The following is an 18084-nucleotide window of genomic DNA, read 5'->3' as shown; positions in this document are numbered from 1 at the left end:
TATGTCACCAAAATAAACTGATGTATCAAAGTTGTTCGGATGGAGTGTCAGTAAACATGTGGAATTTTTTCTACAGTTCATAGGAATTTAGATTACGTACATGACGCGGACATTGCATAATTGTTATAAATCATATAGAAATTCATTAATCGTGTGCAAACAAGTTACGTAAAATAGTAAACTCCAACGGAAATGTACAAATGCTGTAAAAATAATTAATCGTAATTGATAGTTATTGGCTAATTAAATATATTAGTACAAATGTATTATTAAAGTTACTCGAACTAATTAATAATTTCTATTAGTAAATATGTATAATTATTAATATAATTCATAATATTAATTATATTATATAAATTAATATACATATATAATACATATAACTAATAATACCATTGTTATTATTGGTGCACTGAAGAGACGCATAACATTGTGAGCAATGAAAATAGATGGGGAGAAACAGAAGTTACTGTTCCTACACCTGAATGGAACGATGGGCAAAAGAAAAGGCGTTGGGCCTTACGGTCATTGGTTAGGATAGCAAGGAGAGGAACAAACCGCCCATATCGTAAAAGCTGTTTATAGCAGCAGCGTAAGGCACCAGTTTACAAAACCTGGGCAACTGAAGCTGATTCCCAAGTAGCCACTTCGGAAAACGTCTATCCCACGAAGAAATTTTGCGCAACATACGCTTCCACTTAATTTTCTATTTACAAAAAAGGACCATAACAAGTTTGGTTCCTCTAATACACTATTTGTCAACTACTTGCTCTCCTATTAACCAAGTGCTGTAGCACTATTTGCTACAACAGTGCTTACGACGCAACCATGACAGTCATGCATCTTGTGCATGACCCCTTCGGTGGAACTACAATGACTTACCCATCTAGACCTAGCAACCTTGAATACTCTTGCACCTCAACTCACCAAAACGTGCCTTATTTATTGCGTAACTGCAAACCGAAGCATCACGACAGTAGTGCCTCATCTTTCTCCTGGACTTCTTTGTTGGTCACCTGTGTCCCTTCCACCGCTACCGAATGGTTGTGCTACAAATGCTTGTCCTCTCCATTTGCCTGAGTCGCTCCACCCCGTACCAATTTCAAATGATTTTTCCAGCGAGTCATCCAAACAATTTTCCATATGATCATCATGAACTGCTGTGTTGTGCGAATTCTTTTTGTATGGGCATGTTCGTTGGTTGTGGCCTGCCTGCAATCTTCAACCCATATATCACATGTCAAATCATTTGTGACTGCAAGTAATCACGTCAACTAAGCAAAATGCTAACATTACACCACTTCAACTTTCTTGCATTGCCAATAACTTTGTATACTTTGTATGCACTTTTAATTATGTGTTTATTTTCCTACTGTTGATAATAAGAACGAAAAATACCCACTTCTTCATTATTACGTTCACTGTCCACTTCATGCATTTTATCAATTCACTACTGTATAACTACGTATGCATTTCCGATAGTACCTGCAATGACCACACTTTCTTTTCTTCTTTGCTTCTGCATGCTTGTGATCACCTTTACACCGGGACACCCTGGGATCTAACAGCCCGAATGTTCTTCTACTTCTATCGTTCATCACTCTTGAATCCATTGCAAATCCGTCTCCCCCATATCCCCTTGCAATCCACTTCTCCTTTAGGTCCACAGAATGCTTGTCAAACATCTGCTGCAGGTCAGTAAACGCATCATCCATGTAGGACGCATAGTAACACATAGTATTACAGCTAGACTTTAAAGTGCCATATCTGGCCATTTGTGTCAACTGTTCGTCTGCAACAAATACTTTCATTCCATTATTAGTACAGTAAACTCTCTATGTCCACCGCTTCGAAATGCATGCTTCTGGGATCCTGTTCATTCCTTCTACCACCATTACTCGAAACATGTGAGCACAAGGAATCCCCTTTGACTCGAATTTCATGCAAGAGCATATTAGCTTCTCCATTGACCTATCATAATCCACCCTCCAACTTATTTCGTGTCCACCATATTTCGAGTAATAATATGTACGACTCCCTCCATCCTCGCTCCAGTCCTCAGAAATTAGAAGTCCTTGCCTGTTCAAATGCTTCCTCACCATGAAGAACACATTCCTTGTAAACACCTCCGCTGCGCTCCCCTCTAATTTGGGTAGGATTGTGGTTAAGACTGGTTTTGTGTTTTCGCTTGTGTGAACTGCTTTGCTCTCAGTATGTCGAAGCCATGCTATTGCCAAATCAAAACTTCTAACGAATTCATATAGTCGCATTTTTTCATTCAAGTACTCATTCAAAAAAGTATGCATTTTCTCACACCTTTGAGTACTTCTCATACCTGCAAAAAAATGATCGCGTAAATAGGCCTCTGCGCATAACCTTCTCCTACGGTACAACTTCTTCACCCACTCATTCTTTACCACCACACATTCATTAACTAACCTAGCCCACCGATCCTCAAACTCAAAAGTGCTACACTTTCTCGCCATCAGGTTATACAACCTATTATTAAACTCCTCGCAGCGAATATTACTCCGTGCATTTCTATGCAAGTGCCAGGAACATAGCCTGTGACAAGCATCCGGGAGAAGATTCTTTATCGCTCTTCGCATTGCACTGTCCCCATCTATCATCACTGCTACTGGCTTTCTACCTTTCATAGCCTCTACAAATGTACTTAGCACCCATTCATATGTTTCAATCCTCTCATCTGATAGCAGTGCACAGCCAAAAACAGTACTGTTCAAATGGTTGTTTACCCCTGCAAGTACAACTAGTGGCTTGCGGTATTTATTTATTTTGTATGTTGTATCAAACACCAATACATCTCCAAATACACTGAAGTCCACACGAGATTTAGAATCTGTCCAAAACAACCTTGCCAATCTTCCTTCATTATCTACATGATATTTATAAAAGAACATGTCATCGGCATCCTTCTTCGCTGCCAAGAACCCAAGTGCCCCTTCTGCATCGCCATTCAAAATATCTTTTCTACGTTCCTCGTCCATTTTCTACATTCCTGGCCCCAACCAACTTTAGACTTTTTGCCTGTGCATGTTCTGCATCGCTCACTTTTCTATGCGACCTAATGTGTTACACACTTGCCTCTGATGCCAGCGGGTGATTGTGCTCCATAATGAAATGTGTCACCACATACTTTACCGATTCTACGTCATATTTCACGCGAAAGCAAGCCCCACATCCGGTCCTTGTGATTGGTTTTGCTTCTCTTTTCCGGTCTTCATAATTAAACCACTTTTCATTCCTATAACCTTCATAGCAACATACTCATTTTCTAAATCTTGAAATGCCATCTGCATCTCGTTTGGCATTACTTTTACGAATCCCAAATCCGCTTAGTTTCGCATACAAATTATAGAATTTCCCAGCTTTTTCTTCCGTGTCAAATGTTAATTTCATTACGTCATCCACGCCTATTGCGCCCACCAATTCATCTGCCTCCTCATCTTCGTGTCCTCCTATTGAACCACCGCTTTCTTCACTGAATGTGTCTCGGTCACACTCAAGTTCTTGGTTAAGGTCAAATGACCTTAACCTGCCGCAACCATCCATCCCAATTTTTCCGTTCTCTGTTTCCTGCAACATGTCATGAGTTTTAAGCGCCCCATCCTGCCCCATAGTTACAACCCCTGTGTGGTTGTTCAATGTTTATTCTAACCATGGTCGCTTAATATTTTTTTTTTCAGCCTCCCCATATGCTTTCGTTTGTAACATAAATACTGATCGTCTACTAATGGAACAAAACATATATACACGATCATTTCAGTTAACAAACCATACTTTACCTCACAACTTTCACAAAATACAGACGATAAACATTACTCTAACATTCATATACACAGTTTTTATAAGTGTGGCTGATGCAATTATAACAACCTTTAGCACAAAATACCACTATCGACATGCATTTTCATTAACACCCACTAACTCAACCTCTACTGTGTGTTTCTTTACTTCTTTTCACATAACCATTCGCAATGCAGTACGGGGCCCATTATCGATGTCCACACGGCCATCCAAATCACTCTGTTTTAATACTTTAGTCCTGTTACAACGTCTTCTTCACGTCTTCACTCATTTCTGCTTAATTTTCTTTACACAATTTAATACAAATTACAGGACCAACACTTCCTACGTACGTACACAAAGCTCGGTGCACAAATAAACTACGATAATTTTTCGGTTTCGTTTCATCTTTGTTCGAAGACGCAGGGTCTTACACCCCGTATTTCGTATTCCTTATTCCTCTATCATTGCCTCTTACAAGAACTGTAGAAATCACCCTACTAGACGTACAGGTGTTTTACTCGTTATTTTACTCCATTTGTCAAAGTTATGGACAAAAGTACTCACCTTTGATTTCTCTGCTTCTGTTCCACGCCGCTGCATTCTGTCACCACAGCTTCGGAAGGGCCTTCCTCAGATATATCTACCGTCACCGCCTGCGCCTGAATTTACGCCAGTAGACACCACCTCTGTCTATTCCGGCCTTGACTTCTTCTTTACCAAATTTTTGCCTTCGATTCCGACCTCACCACCTGTCTTCAAACACACGCATCACTGCGGGCCCCAACATGGCTGTGTGTTTAGTACCTAATACGCTTCCTCTTCCGTGGCCCCAGCATGGCTTTGTTTAGTACTATACAACAGAACCGACACCGGCTGTTAATTTTTATGCTTCCCGATAAAAAAATTTGTATTCAAGGAAATTGGGTTCTCCTGAACGTCTGATGGACGAAAGCCGTAAAGAACTGGTCGTTTATAAGACAACCGTTTTAACTAAATTTTATCCCTTAACCCAACATTTGTATTTAAGGCACGTTGGGGTACTCTGTCACTGCAATGGTTGAAAGGCACAAACAGCTGGTCTTTTACTCACCAGCGGGTTTAATTTCATTTTATCCGATAAATCAGTCTGTCTTTATGCCACCTTGGGTTTTATGTTGTTGTAATGGAAGAAAACCAAGGGGAGCTGACACTTTTAAACTGAGACACCCGTTTGAATATAATAATGGTCCTCAAAATGGATTTAATCTTTAGTTGTAGTGCAGGAAAGCCATAAAGAGTTGGCTCTTTATTCAAAAATGCATTCGAATATGCTATTGTCCGATCACTAACATTTGTATTCAAGTAAAATGGGTACTCTCCGTTGTTATTATGGACGAAAGAGTTGAAAATTGGGGTTGTTTTAATAAAGTTAACGGGTTTATTTTTACTCCTTAGCCCATTATATTTTTGTTAATTCCGTTTCACCCCAATGCATTTTCAGCTTGTGCAGTACGCTACATTTCCACTGTCCAAACTGCGGTTATAGGTCATCACTTCCTTTTCTAGAATTATTCCCTTTCGTCGTCCGTACTTGTCAGGTTGCAACGTGGAGGCTTCTTTGCCATATTATTTGCTTTCCACACCTGTCTTCGGAATATGTGAATACACTACAGAAATTACCCTCAACATGAAGAAAAGTCAAAAGCTAAGAATTGCTAATGCCTGCCATGAGTCTCGTAAGAAGAACTCCACTACTGCAAGCTAGGGAAGAAAAGTCAAAGATAAAGGGAAAAGGTAAAAGCCCCCGTTAGTTCTCTGCTGCCCAATTCTTATTTTAATTGCCTCATCTTTTCTGAAGCTCTTTTTTTTTTCTTCCATTGCGGCGGCCTCCAGTCAGGCCCAGCCCTTCGTCCATCCTTCCTTTGCTGCAAATTACCGAAATGGACGTGACATCTTTTTTCCAAAAATGCCCCTGGGACAAGCTCTATCATCTGGACTCTTTTTCTGTCAAATTAGCACCTGTTGTTATATTTTCGTTCTACTCCCTGAAATACATGCAAAATACTAAAAATGAGTAGAATCCAGCAATTAATTCAAATCAAGTCAGGTAATAGGGGAAATTAATAACAAAATAAATAATAAAATTACACCCTATCAATTCCCCTCACACCTAAACCATGCTCGTCCTCAAGCATAAGAGCAGCAAACAAACACCAGTATTTGACAATGGCTATTGCTCTATCTACCATATTGCCAAGATATCAAGAAAAATATATATCAAGCATCAGTGATCAAGATCCAAGAAACATCACTTCGGTTAGCTTATAAACCATAAACTCCTCTAATTTCAGGTTAACTAATCTAAAAAAAAGGAATGACACACAACATTTATCAGCAAATGGTCCAACTATTAACCAAAATCTCAACATTAAATCCATAAATCGGCAAGCTGACTTTTATTATACACTAACACAACATTCACTTTTTTTTCATGTTTTTCTATTTTTCTATTTTTCTCTCTTTTTTTTTTTGCTTTTCTCAATAGTAACAAAAGACGTCGCTAGCCATTAGAGCCTTTTGACGCGAACTCCCATATTTTTAGATGAAAGAGCTCGGTTACTCAGCTCCTATCGCTATACGACCATGTACTCATAGGAATTACTACCTTTTGACGCGAGAATCAACACTTTTAGGTGTAGATCCCCGGTTACTCAGTAGTAACTAATAGCGGAGTACAGTCAAATTTATTCATAACTAAAAATCACAAAAACTCAATATAACACAAGAACCAAAAGAAAACTTGCATCAGCTAGCCTCATTTTCAAATATGGAGAACTAAGGTTAATAACCGGACCAATTCACATGAAAATGCCAACAATCATTCCCTATACCTAGGAAAGTTAACCGAAAATTATAAGAGTAAAACAATCATCGATATTCACCAAAGAGATGTTTTTGGAATCAACCACATTAACTCGATAAATAGCAGAAATAGAGGCAACAATAGCAGAAATAGCAGGCAATAGCAGAGCTAGAGGCAACAATCCAACATCAAACTTGGCAGAGCTAGACAGATAAATGACAAAAAGTAAGCAAAAACTAGACAAATAACAAACTAAAAATAAAAGAAAAATATCTAAAAACTAAAAACTAGAAAAAGAAACTAGTACAGTTGTCCCCCCCACACCTAGATCCTACATTGTCCTCGATGGAGGGAATAAAATAATTAAAGCAAAGAGGACAACGAAACTTCCCTCTCAAGTGGTTAAAGGAATTTGGCAGCTGCGGAGGGAAACCAACGTGGGGAAGGTACGAGGCCAGGTTCTGAGACATCCTTGCCACTTGGCGGGTGATGTTCGTCATTCGCTCATCTACGTTGTGAACCTGTGCTTGTAAGTGGCGCCACTCACCATTGTCGCCAATTATCACCCCAAACAACAAAAGACAGAATATCCAACAAAGATATCAACCAACAAATGCAAATCCATAGTCACTGGTGTTCCCCAACTCAATAGTCAATTGCAAAAGCAAACACGGGCACCCAAGCCCAAATATGGTCAACAAAGCAACAGTTGCACTCCAAAACCAACAATCAGAAACTATTATCAACAATTGGAAACTAGCAAATGCACGTCAATAAGCACAGGGACTACCCAATTCAGTCAGTCAAAAATAATATGTTGACCCCAGCGATATGAGTTCAGAAATTGAGTAATAGCCACATAGTCACAGGCCCGTGGCAGTCAATTGGATGTCGAATCAAATAGAGGTAACAAATACTCGCACCAGTACCACTGGTGCAAATCACAGTCCAAAATGAGAGAAATTGCTATAGCAGAGCAAAGCAGTAGTAAATCGACAGCCCTAAGTATTAACCCAATCATAAGATAGAGAATGCGCCAGCAACCAAGCAATATCAGGGCAGAGCAATAGCCATCTATGTCTCCCAATTCATCAGGCAACAACGGCTCCCAAATTTACAGGTAAAAGTAGACAAAGGTCAACCAGAATCCCAATAAATGGTCCCAATTTGACAATTAACCGCACAATGTAACCAACCCAAAAGAAGCATCAAATTGAAGTGAAAACACTCCAACCAGTACCACTGACAGAAAAATGGAATGCACAATCCAATCAAACAGCCCCAAGAAAGAACAATGCAATCAATAATAACTCATAAATTCGACAGTAGCAGAGTAATTCCAAGTGCCCAGCCTCCAACAGTCAGCCAAAAGAGTAGAAGTGACCTAGTGAAGCCAAAATACCCAAACAGTGGATGAAACAAGTTCAACGGCTAACCCACACTAGTGAGATCCCCCAAATAATGTAGCTCAATTCGGACAACAAGCAATGTATATGGTATAGAAGCTTCCCAATTGAACAAACAAGTGCAATATTTCAGCTCATCTAAATTCTCAACAAATGGCTCCATTTGGCCAGTTAAAGTTTTAACTCTAAATCAGCAATTTCAATGAAGACAATATAGATATTGGACAATAAGAACGCAGCCAACCAAACTAGGGTACCAAATTAAGGTCCAGTTACTTCACCAGTACCACTGGTGTAGCGAATAATGGAAGATAAACCACACACAACCAAAACCAAGTCACCGGTAAACCAAAATAATACTAACACTGCCACAGTTGAGGACTGAGTGACAAATACCTCCACTGGTCGATAGGCGAAGCAGGTGGAGTTGGTGGTGGTTAACAAAAGGGCAATAGTTCCCTTGCTGGTAAAAGCTACGGTGGTGGAGGCGCAAGGAGGAGTGGCTGGCGGCGAGATTGGGTACAGCTCGAGGTTGGCGAGCGGTGGAAGTGAGCTGGGGCAGAAGTGGCGGCGGTAGCTCACGGTGGAGCTGTGGGCAGAGTGAGGACCGCGAGGAGAGAGGGAGAGATGGGAGGGGTGTGCGGTTGAGCGAGGAAGGTGCGTCCAGAGCAGTGGCGTGGGGCAGCGGGGCGGCGCTCGCGTCGGCTTGCGCAGCAGCGAGCGGCGGAGTCTGGCGGCCTGCGGCGCGTGAGGAAGGGTGGCGGACAGTTGGTGGCGGCGCTGGAGTGAGGTCGAGCTGGTGGTGGCAGTCGTGGCGTGTCCGCGGGCGAAGGAAATGGCGGCGGCCATGAGGTGTGCTCGGCCGAAAGAGAAGAAGAAACAGGGGAGAAGAAAGAAAGAAAAGAGAAAGAAAGAAGAAGAAAGAAAGGAAAGAAAGAAAAAGAAAAGGAAAGAAAGGAAAAGAAAAAAAAAATATTTGCTTTTTCTTTTTTTTTTTTCATTTTAGAATTTTTTTTTTGCTTTTTCTTTTTTTTTCATTTTAGAATTTTTTTTTTGTTTTCACGGAAAGACTCCCTTTTTTTTTCCTTGTAACTTACTTGAAATTTTTTTTTTTGGAATTTTTTTTTTTGCATATATCATCTTTTTTTTTATTATTATTGATAAAATTTATTTTTGGAATTCAAAAGTAGAGATTAACAGGAAATCAATAATCGTTTTTGAGTTTTTGTGAATACTTACCTTTCCCGCAAACATGACGTGGGCACGTGACGAAGGCACGGAATGAGGAGCTCTTCAGGTCGCTTGACGTGGGCGCGTCATGAGGACAGAAACCCCTTCTGACGATTCTGATCATGAGCACTCTATACGTCATGATGCGGGCACGTCATGAGGGCAGAAACCCCTTCTGACGATTCTGACCGTGAGCTCTCCATATGTCATGACGCGGCAGAAGGACACCTACAAATCATCAAAAATGAGAATTGAAACCCGAAATCAGTCAAATTCAAGGAAAACATATTTAAACTATCACACGAAACCAAAACAAACAATTAAAAGAAATAATTGGGTTGCCTCCCAATGAGCGCCTTTCTTTAACGTTTTTGGCTAGACATTGAACACCACTCTTCAATCTGGGTGTAACTCAATTTTCTTAGAAATCGGTGGCCCTCCTCTAGGATCCAAATAGCCTTTGAGGGCAGCCTCCTTTCTTAGTTTTCTACTCCTTTTCACCTCATACAGTGCTTTCATCCCCTTATACTTGTTCTCAGTAAATTTGAATTTATCCCTACAAGCAAACTCAGAAAATTCTTGCACAGAGGGATTAATAGCATGAATAGCAAACACAGGGTGAGAGTTAACAGGATGTTCCATTGTATCAAAAATATTAAAGTGGACTAGTTCTCCATCAAATTCCATAGACAATGTACCCTTATTAACGTCAATTTTTGTCTGTGCTGTGCTCAAAAAGGGTCTACCTAGTAGCAAAGGTTAGGGGTCAGGGGAATGATAATCATCCATGTCAAGTACATAAAAGTCAGCCGGAAATATCAAATCATTAACTTTAACCAGCACATCCTCTATCAACCCATTAGGGTATGCATTTGTTCGGTCAGCTAATTGAATTATTATCTCGATTTCTTTTAATGGACCGAGGTTCAGAGAAGCATACATAGATTTATGCATTACGTTGATCGATGCTCCTAAGTCCAGCAGGGTATTCCTAATTAGAGTATTACATGGGACAGTAAACCTACCTGGATCCCCGCACTTTGGTGGAAGCTTCCTTTGGAGAACTGCTGACACATTCTCCCCAACAATGATCCTTTCGTCTCCTCTCAGCCGCTTTCGGTTGACACATAGGTCCCTAAAAAAATTTGCATATTTCGGCACTTGTTTGATGGCATCTAATAAGGGGATATTGATCTCTACCTTGCGGAACACCTCTAGGATCTCCTTCTCTTTGTCCTGTTTTTTCGATTTCTCCAACCTGCAAGGAAATGGAGGGGGATTAGTTTTAACGTCTATGATAGGGTCAGGGGGTACCACTGGATTTTTGGTACTTGTATTCTCTGCCTGAAGTTCTTTCTCAATCTTCTCTTCGTCCTTATCCTTTGGAGTCACGAGTTCGGACCCTTGAATTTCCTTCCCGCTCCTTAAAGTCATTGCACTTACGTTCTTCAGGTTCAGTTCAGGTTGGGATGGCAATCTTCCATTTACTTGGGACTCCAAACGGTTGATTTTTGTGACCATTTGACTCATCTGATTTCTTATGTCCTGCATTTCGAAATCCGTCCTTTGCTGATTTTGCGTAATGGTTGCCATTAGTTGTTTCATCATTTCCTCCAACGATGGACCAGAGCTTGGGGGCGGAGGTGGTCGGGGTTGGTACTGCTGCTGGTACCCTTGTTGTCTATTCGGCATGAAGTTGGACTGCTTGTTCCCTCCATAGCTGAGGTTAGGGTGGTCCCTCCAACCAGGGTTGTAGGTACTTGAATAGAGGTCATAGGGCCTTCTTGGCGTGGGCACGTGACCTGCCATGTTCACATGTTCTGTAGTTTCTTCCTGAATCATTGGGCACATGTTTGCAGAGTGACCCATACCAGTGCAAACCCTGGACACCTTGGCCTGAGATGCATTTCCTACAGCCAGTTGCCTAACAAACGAGGTCAACTCAGTTAGCTGCTGCTGGATAGAGAATGTCTCTACCTCATTCACCTTGCGTATTAGGACATCTTCTCTCGTACCGAATTGTTGTGAATTCTCTGCCATCCCCTCTATTAACTCCCTTGCTTCCCGAGGGGTTTTGTTCACCAGTGCTCCTCCACTTGCAATATCAATTATGCTCCTGTCTCTGAAAAGGAGCCCCTCATAAAAATACTGTATGAGCAACTGCTCACTTATTTGGTGCTGGGGGCATTTGTTGCACAACTTCTTGAACCGCACCCAATACTCATAGAGTGACTTCCCTGGGTGCTGCTTGATCCCGCAAATTTCTTTCCTTAGACTTGCAGCCCTGGACGCAGGAAAATATTTATCCAAAAATTTTTTCTTTAATTGATCCCACGTGGTGATGCTATCTGGTGGCAGGTAGTACAGCCAGTCCTTTGCAGAATCCTTCAAGGAAAAGGGGAATGCCCTCATTTTTATTTGTTCTTCTGTGATTTCCGGGGGCTTCATACTATTGCACACAACATCAAACTCCTGCAGATACTTATACGGCTCTTCACCTGATAAACCATGAAAAGAGAGTAAAAGATGAATCAGTCCAGATTTTAGTTCAAATGGAGTGTTATCATTTAAGGTGGGGAAGGTAATGCATAGCGGCTGCTGATTTAAATCAGGAGCAGCCAACTCCCTTAATGTTCGTGCATTAGCCATGGTTCCTTCCTCCTGGTCAGAGTCATTTGAAGTGTCACCAAACGAATCTTTTGGTTCAACTTCTGGCTCAGGTCCCTGAGATGCAGCACTGGAGTGCTCCTCTCTGAGCTGTCTGGTCTCTTTTCTCGTTCTACGCGCGGTCTTCTCTACCTCAGAATCAAAAATCAAATCACCTGTACGAGAAGACCGAGGCATAAACTAGAAAAATATCAAAAAATTAGAACAAAAAAATTAATTTAAAAAGAAACAAATAATAACGCCAGTCCCCGGCAACGGCGCCAAAAATTGACAGGTTATCGAAGTCTGCGCAATAATAAAACCTGCTCAAACTAAAAGTAATTTCTGTAGATAGTGGTAAGTAGGGTCGAATCCACAGGGACTGTGAGTACTTGTTCCTTTCCAAATTCACAGTGACAAGGGGGGTGCTTTTATATCAGGGGTGATAATTTAAACAATTCAACTAAAAGTAAAATAATAAAAATAAAATAGCCAACTAGAAATTAAATAACAATTTACTAAAATCTAATGAGTGATAACTAAGGATCTAGCTAAGGAATAACTTCAGTAATGGTTCACCTAATTGATCATTGATGCAAAACCAATTCCAATTATTTACTGATAAATAGGTTATAACTGCCAAACAAGCGATGACAGTCAACCCCTCCTTACTGTGTCGGTGATCAAGGTACGCCCGTTAATCATTGCTCTAATTAAGAAATAATCATAGGTACGCTCATAAGATTTAATTTTTCAATTGCCTTACGTATTAGAGGAGCCCTATTCTAACCAAATAACGCACTACCAGGGTTATTTCAGATTAGCCCGCGTATCCCCCTGACACGAATCTAGTCGTGCCAGTTGTCACTATTTCAGGGCAATTAAACAATTATGGATTTAATGCCCTAATTGACAATAGGTTACCAAATCAATTAATTATCCGAATCCATGACAATCAATTAATTAAATAACCATAAGCATAGCAATCAAGGGATATGCGAATACCAATAAATAAAAGAAAAAGATTAAATTAAATCGATCTAACAATTTTTAGGCGAACCAGAGCCTCCGTTGTCCCTTGACTAGAGTGGAGAGATTAGTTCATGTTTGGTGCAAAAAACTCACACGAAATTGAAGATAAAGCTGCGGCCATTGTCATTGATATTTGAGAATTCAATTCGTTCCAATCAGGAGAAAATAGCAAAGTCACACGAAGTGACCCTTTGTCTCACTACAGACGACATACGAGGAAAGAAAAGAAAAGCTCTAAGCATTCAACATGAAGAAAAGTCAAAAGCTAAGAATTGCTAATGCCTGCCATGAGTCTCGTAAGAAGAACTCCACTACTGCAAGCTAGGGAAGAAAAGTCAAAGATAAAGGGAAAAGGTAAAAGCCCCCGCTAGTTCTCTGCTGCCCAATTCTTATTCTAATTGCCTCATCTTTTCTGAAGCTCTTTCTTTTTTCTTCTATTGCGGCGGCCTCCAGTCAGGCCCAGCCCTTCGTCCATCCTTCCTTTGCTGCAAATTACCGAAATGGACGTGACATCTTTTTTCCAAAAATGCCCCTGGGACAAGCTCTATCATCTGGACTCTTTTTCTGCCAAATTAGCACCTGTTGTTATATTTTTGTTCTACTCCCTGAAATACATGCAGAATACTAAAAATGAGTAGAATCCAGCAATTAATCCAAATCAAGTCAGGTAATAGGAGAAATTAATAACAAAATAAATAATAAAATTACACCCTATCAATTCCCTAAAGTTTTAACTAGAGGGGCTCCTGATTTCTCCACATATCCATTATTGACTATACTAGTAATAATCATACTATTCTGTATCTTAAGAGCACAGAAGCAAAAGATGTGTCTCTTTTTCAAAAAAAAAGAAAAAAGAAAAAAGAAAAAGATGTGTCTGATGTTACTTTATTTACAAAAGTTCATCTTTTTTTTTTATGCTAAAGTGTGTAGATGAGAGATACTGCTAAACTTTGTACTGCATTTTTTTTTTGGCAACGATAATAATTATATAACCTATTCTATTTTAATCTATAGGGGAGGGGGAGCCTAAGGAGACTTGTGTATTAAGGGTTAGATAATAATTATATAACATATTCTATCCTAATTTACAACGAGGGAGAATCTAAAGAGACTTGTGTATTAGGGATTAGTAAATATGCAGACTTGACTAAATTAAGGAGTGCTATGGGATTTTTTTGCTATAGTGGGGTTTAATCCCCCACCTACAACCCATAGCACCCCCTTGGATTTTTTTGTTGCAGATGGAATTTGAACCCCTCATCTACAGTCCATAGCATCCCCCTTGAATTTTTTTTGCAAGGAGGGACCTCATCCAGTCCCTCTCCAGTGGTCATTGAGTCAAGCTCAGTGGTTTAAACTTTATACTGTATTTACATTTCTTTTTACTTCTTTGTACTCATGGTTTAAACTAGAGCTGCAAACGAGTCGAGTCGAGTCGAGTTTTAGCCTAATCGATTCGAGCCTGGACATAATTCATTGAACTCGAACTCGAGCTCGAGCTCGACGAGCTTACAATTTCAAGCTCGAGCTCAAAAAAAATAAAAATAATTATTTTATTTTTTAAAAAATAAATAAAATAATATTTTTTTCTTAATAAATAATAAAATATTAAGGATATATATGTAATTTTACTATTAAAACTAAAAAATATAAAAAATATATATACTTAAAATAAAAAAAATAAATATATATACTCGAACTCGCGAGCCGAGTTTAATATTTTGAGCTCGAGCTCGAGTTCAATTTCGATTCGAGCCAGCTCGAACTCGACTCGAGCTCGATATAGTTTAAACTTTGTACTGCACTTACCATCTTTTAAAACTTTGTACTCATGGGGAAAAAAAAGAAAGAAACTCATGATGAAGCTCACTTACTTCTTTGTACTTTTCAGGTTTGACATACTTGACGTTTAGACAATCCCATTAACCAAAGAATTTTGGTTTGGATTTGACATAATCAGGTATTTTTGGCCAACTTATACCACGGCATGTTGTGTAGGAGATATGACCTGCACATTATTATAGCATAGAATCGGTAGGGGTGTTTGGCCATCCAAATTATTTCGGTCATTACTATATTTGTATAATAAATTTAATTATTTTTAAAAATTTTAAATTATCTTTTTATTTTACATATATTATATCATAAAAAATATTATAATCATTATTTTTGCCTTACTTTAGGAGCCAAGTTGGAAGGATGGTAAGCATAGAAAGGTACCGTGGAAGACATGATAGAGGTGAAGAAAAGGTAATGATAATCTCTTTCTTCTAATAAAATCGAGTGCCTTACCCAAATTAAACATGTGTCATAAGTCATAAAAAGAATAATCAAACGACTATTCTCGTGATTATTTTGATTGATGGGATATTGATTGGCTTTAGGATAGCCTAAAAGAATTGTGAGGAATTCTTTTTTTTAATTTTATTTATAATATACCAAACAAGTTATAAATCATAAAAAAAATAGATTATAAATATTTTTTTAACTAAAGTACGAAAAGACTATTGTTTATGGCGAACAATACACTCCCATGGCTCTAAAGTTGTTTTGAAAGTTAATCTCAAATAGAAAAGACAACCGTGTAAAATTTTAGCAATATGCTTTTCAACTTAAGGTAAGGTACCAAACTGGGAGGAGGTTGGGTTGGATGGTAAAGTAGAAAAGATTATAAATAAAAAATTATATATATATATTTTTAAAAAAACATAAGATACCAAACTTGATAAACTTCTATCTTGACAGGTCGTCAGCCTGTGCAATAATAAAACCTGCTCAAACTAAAAGTAATTTCTGTAGATAGCAGTAAGCAGGGTCGAATCCACAGGGATTGGGAGTAATTGTTCCTTTCCAAATTCACAGTGACAAAGGGGGTGTTTTATATCAGGAGTGACAATTTAAACAATTCAACTAAAAATAAAATGATAAAAGTAAAATAGCCAACTAGAAAGTAAATAACAATTTACTTAAATCTAACAAGTGATAATTAAGGATCTAGCCAAGAAATAACTTCAGCAATGGTTCACCTAATTGATCATCGATAAGCAAAGGCAATTCCGATTATTTATCAATAAATAGGTTATAACTGCCAAGCAAGCGATGACAGTCAACCCCTCCTTACTGTGTCGATGATTAAGGTACGCCCGTTAATCACTGCTCTAATTGAGAAATAATCCTAGGTACGCCCATAGAATTTAATTTCCCAACTGCCTTACGTATTAGAGGAGCCCTATTCTAATCAAATAACGCACTACCAGAGTTATTTTAGATTAGCCCGCGTATCCCCCTGACACGAAGCTAATCGTGCCAGTCGTCACTAATTCAGGACAATCAAACAATTACGGATTTAAATGCCCTAGTTGACAATAGGCTATCAGATCAATTAATTATCCGGATCCACGACAATCAATTAATTGAATAACCATAAGCGTAGCAATCAAGGAATACACGAATACCAATAAATAAAAGGGAGAGATTAAATTAAATCGATCTCACAATTTTCAGGCGAATCAAAGCATCCGTCGTTTCTTGACTAGAATGAGGGGATTAGCTCATATTGGATGAACTAAGCCCGCAGAAAATTTCAGCCAGAGTCACGGCCTTAGCCTGCATCTTCGGAATCCGCAATTCGTCGAACACTTATAAGGCACACGGCAATTGCAAGTGACAATTGAGTTTCTTTATTGTTGCTAGCATTCGTGGAGACAAAAAGCTAAAAGTAAGGTAACTCAGAAAAGTCAAGAACTCAAGCTAAATTATCCTGCCATGCGTAAGAAAAGTCAAGAGCAAAAGCTCAAGGAAAAGTCAACAATCTCAAGCTAAGCTACAGACGGAAAACTAAGAATTAAGCCAGCCCCTTTTTGATCCTTTTTCTTCCTTCTTATTGCGGCGGCTCACCAGCAGGGAGAAGCCCTCCGTCAGTCATTCCTTTGCGAAAATTACCAAAATGGGCGTGACATCTCCTCTTCCAAAAGTGCCCCTGGGACAAGCTTTATCATCTGAATTCTTTTCCTGTCAATTTGGCACCTGTTATCAAGTTTTCGTTCTACTCCCTGAAATATACGTAAATTAAGGAAAATGAGTAGAATCCAGCAATTAATCCACATCAAATCAGGTAATAGGGGAAAATAATAATAAAATACATAGATAAATTTTAGCCTATCATGTCTCAAGCCACCAGAAGATAATTATTGAATCAATAGAAATATATCATTAATTACAACATGACAAACTAACTTACAAATGGTGGCATGACCTCTAAGATAAAGTTAAATTAAACTGATACTATTGAAATATTTAATGACTTTGTGAATTGGGATTTTTCTAGAGGAATAATATATATATATATTGAAAGTCAGAGAAAATTCGAGCGTACGTCCACCAAATTCCATCCTCCAAACCTTATTCTGTTGTCCCAAATAATTATATAGATGGTGTTATCCACAGAATCTAAAATTTTTGAGTTTGATAACAAAATGCACATCCATTCGTCTGCCTTTTTATTACTAAAATTTTAACTGCAAAGTGCAAATTACCATTCTTTCGCAGTAGAGAAGACAAATAAGTAGAAAACAATTCCATTTGGATTGTGATTTTTAAGAACGTCTTCTAGGAGAACGATGCTGTTTTACCTTTTGAAACGTAATGTATGCGACATGAGATACCATGGTAATTGGGATACTAATTAGGTAATTGAATAACGTGCTCAAGTAATATTTCAAAGAAAATCTCTATGCGATATACTAGTAGAATAGTTAAACTGCTGTGCAGTAATTTACTCAAGAAAGAAATCAAACTTATACGAGATGGGTCATGGATCGAGTGAAAGATCCGTGTGGCTTAATAATTTTTTGTCTCTGCTACAAGTCCAGTACAAATAGTCATAGAACAAACTTCTTTGGGATGAATAGGTTCAATTTCTCTTTCTATTTGTGCTATCCTTTTAATAACTTCTTTGGGATGTATGTTCATAGTAATTCACTGACTGGTGATTTCCTAAACATTCCAGTAATCTCAGTCATTTTCCTTGTATGTCTATGTCTTTAGAACTATGAGTCGCTGTTCCTCGTCAATGACAAATTTTGAATCCTATCATTTATTTTGAAGGCTTTCCCA

The 18084-nt window shown here is 38.8% G+C and overlaps 2 protein-coding genes across 2 annotated transcripts; both read right to left on the bottom strand.

Moving 5' to 3' along the window:
• Nucleotides 1-1835: 1835 nt before the first annotated feature.
• Nucleotides 1836-3008, bottom strand: LOC113687468 (protein FAR1-RELATED SEQUENCE 5-like). The gene has a single exon (XM_027205071.2). It carries the CDS (start codon nucleotides 3006-3008, stop codon nucleotides 1836-1838), a length of 1173 nt encoding a protein of 390 aa, XP_027060872.2.
• A 7039-nt stretch (nucleotides 3009-10047) lies between these two features.
• LOC113687466 (uncharacterized) lies at nucleotides 10048-13087 on the bottom strand. Its single transcript, XM_027205069.2, has 2 exons — nucleotides 13060-13087; nucleotides 10048-12110 (listed from the first exon to the last, which is right to left on the bottom strand). The coding sequence occupies exons 1-2, from the start codon at nucleotides 13085-13087 to the stop codon at nucleotides 10048-10050; spliced, it is 2091 nt and encodes a 696-aa protein (XP_027060870.2).
• Between the last annotated feature and the right edge of the window lie 4997 nt (nucleotides 13088-18084).

The sequence above is a fragment of the Coffea arabica genome, chromosome 5e (genome assembly GCF_036785885.1).
Source record: "Coffea arabica cultivar ET-39 chromosome 5e, Coffea Arabica ET-39 HiFi, whole genome shotgun sequence".
Lineage (NCBI taxonomy): Eukaryota > Viridiplantae > Streptophyta > Magnoliopsida > Gentianales > Rubiaceae > Coffea > Coffea arabica.
The sequence above is the reverse complement of the archived record's forward strand: the minus strand, read 5'-3'. Positions and strand labels throughout refer to the sequence as shown.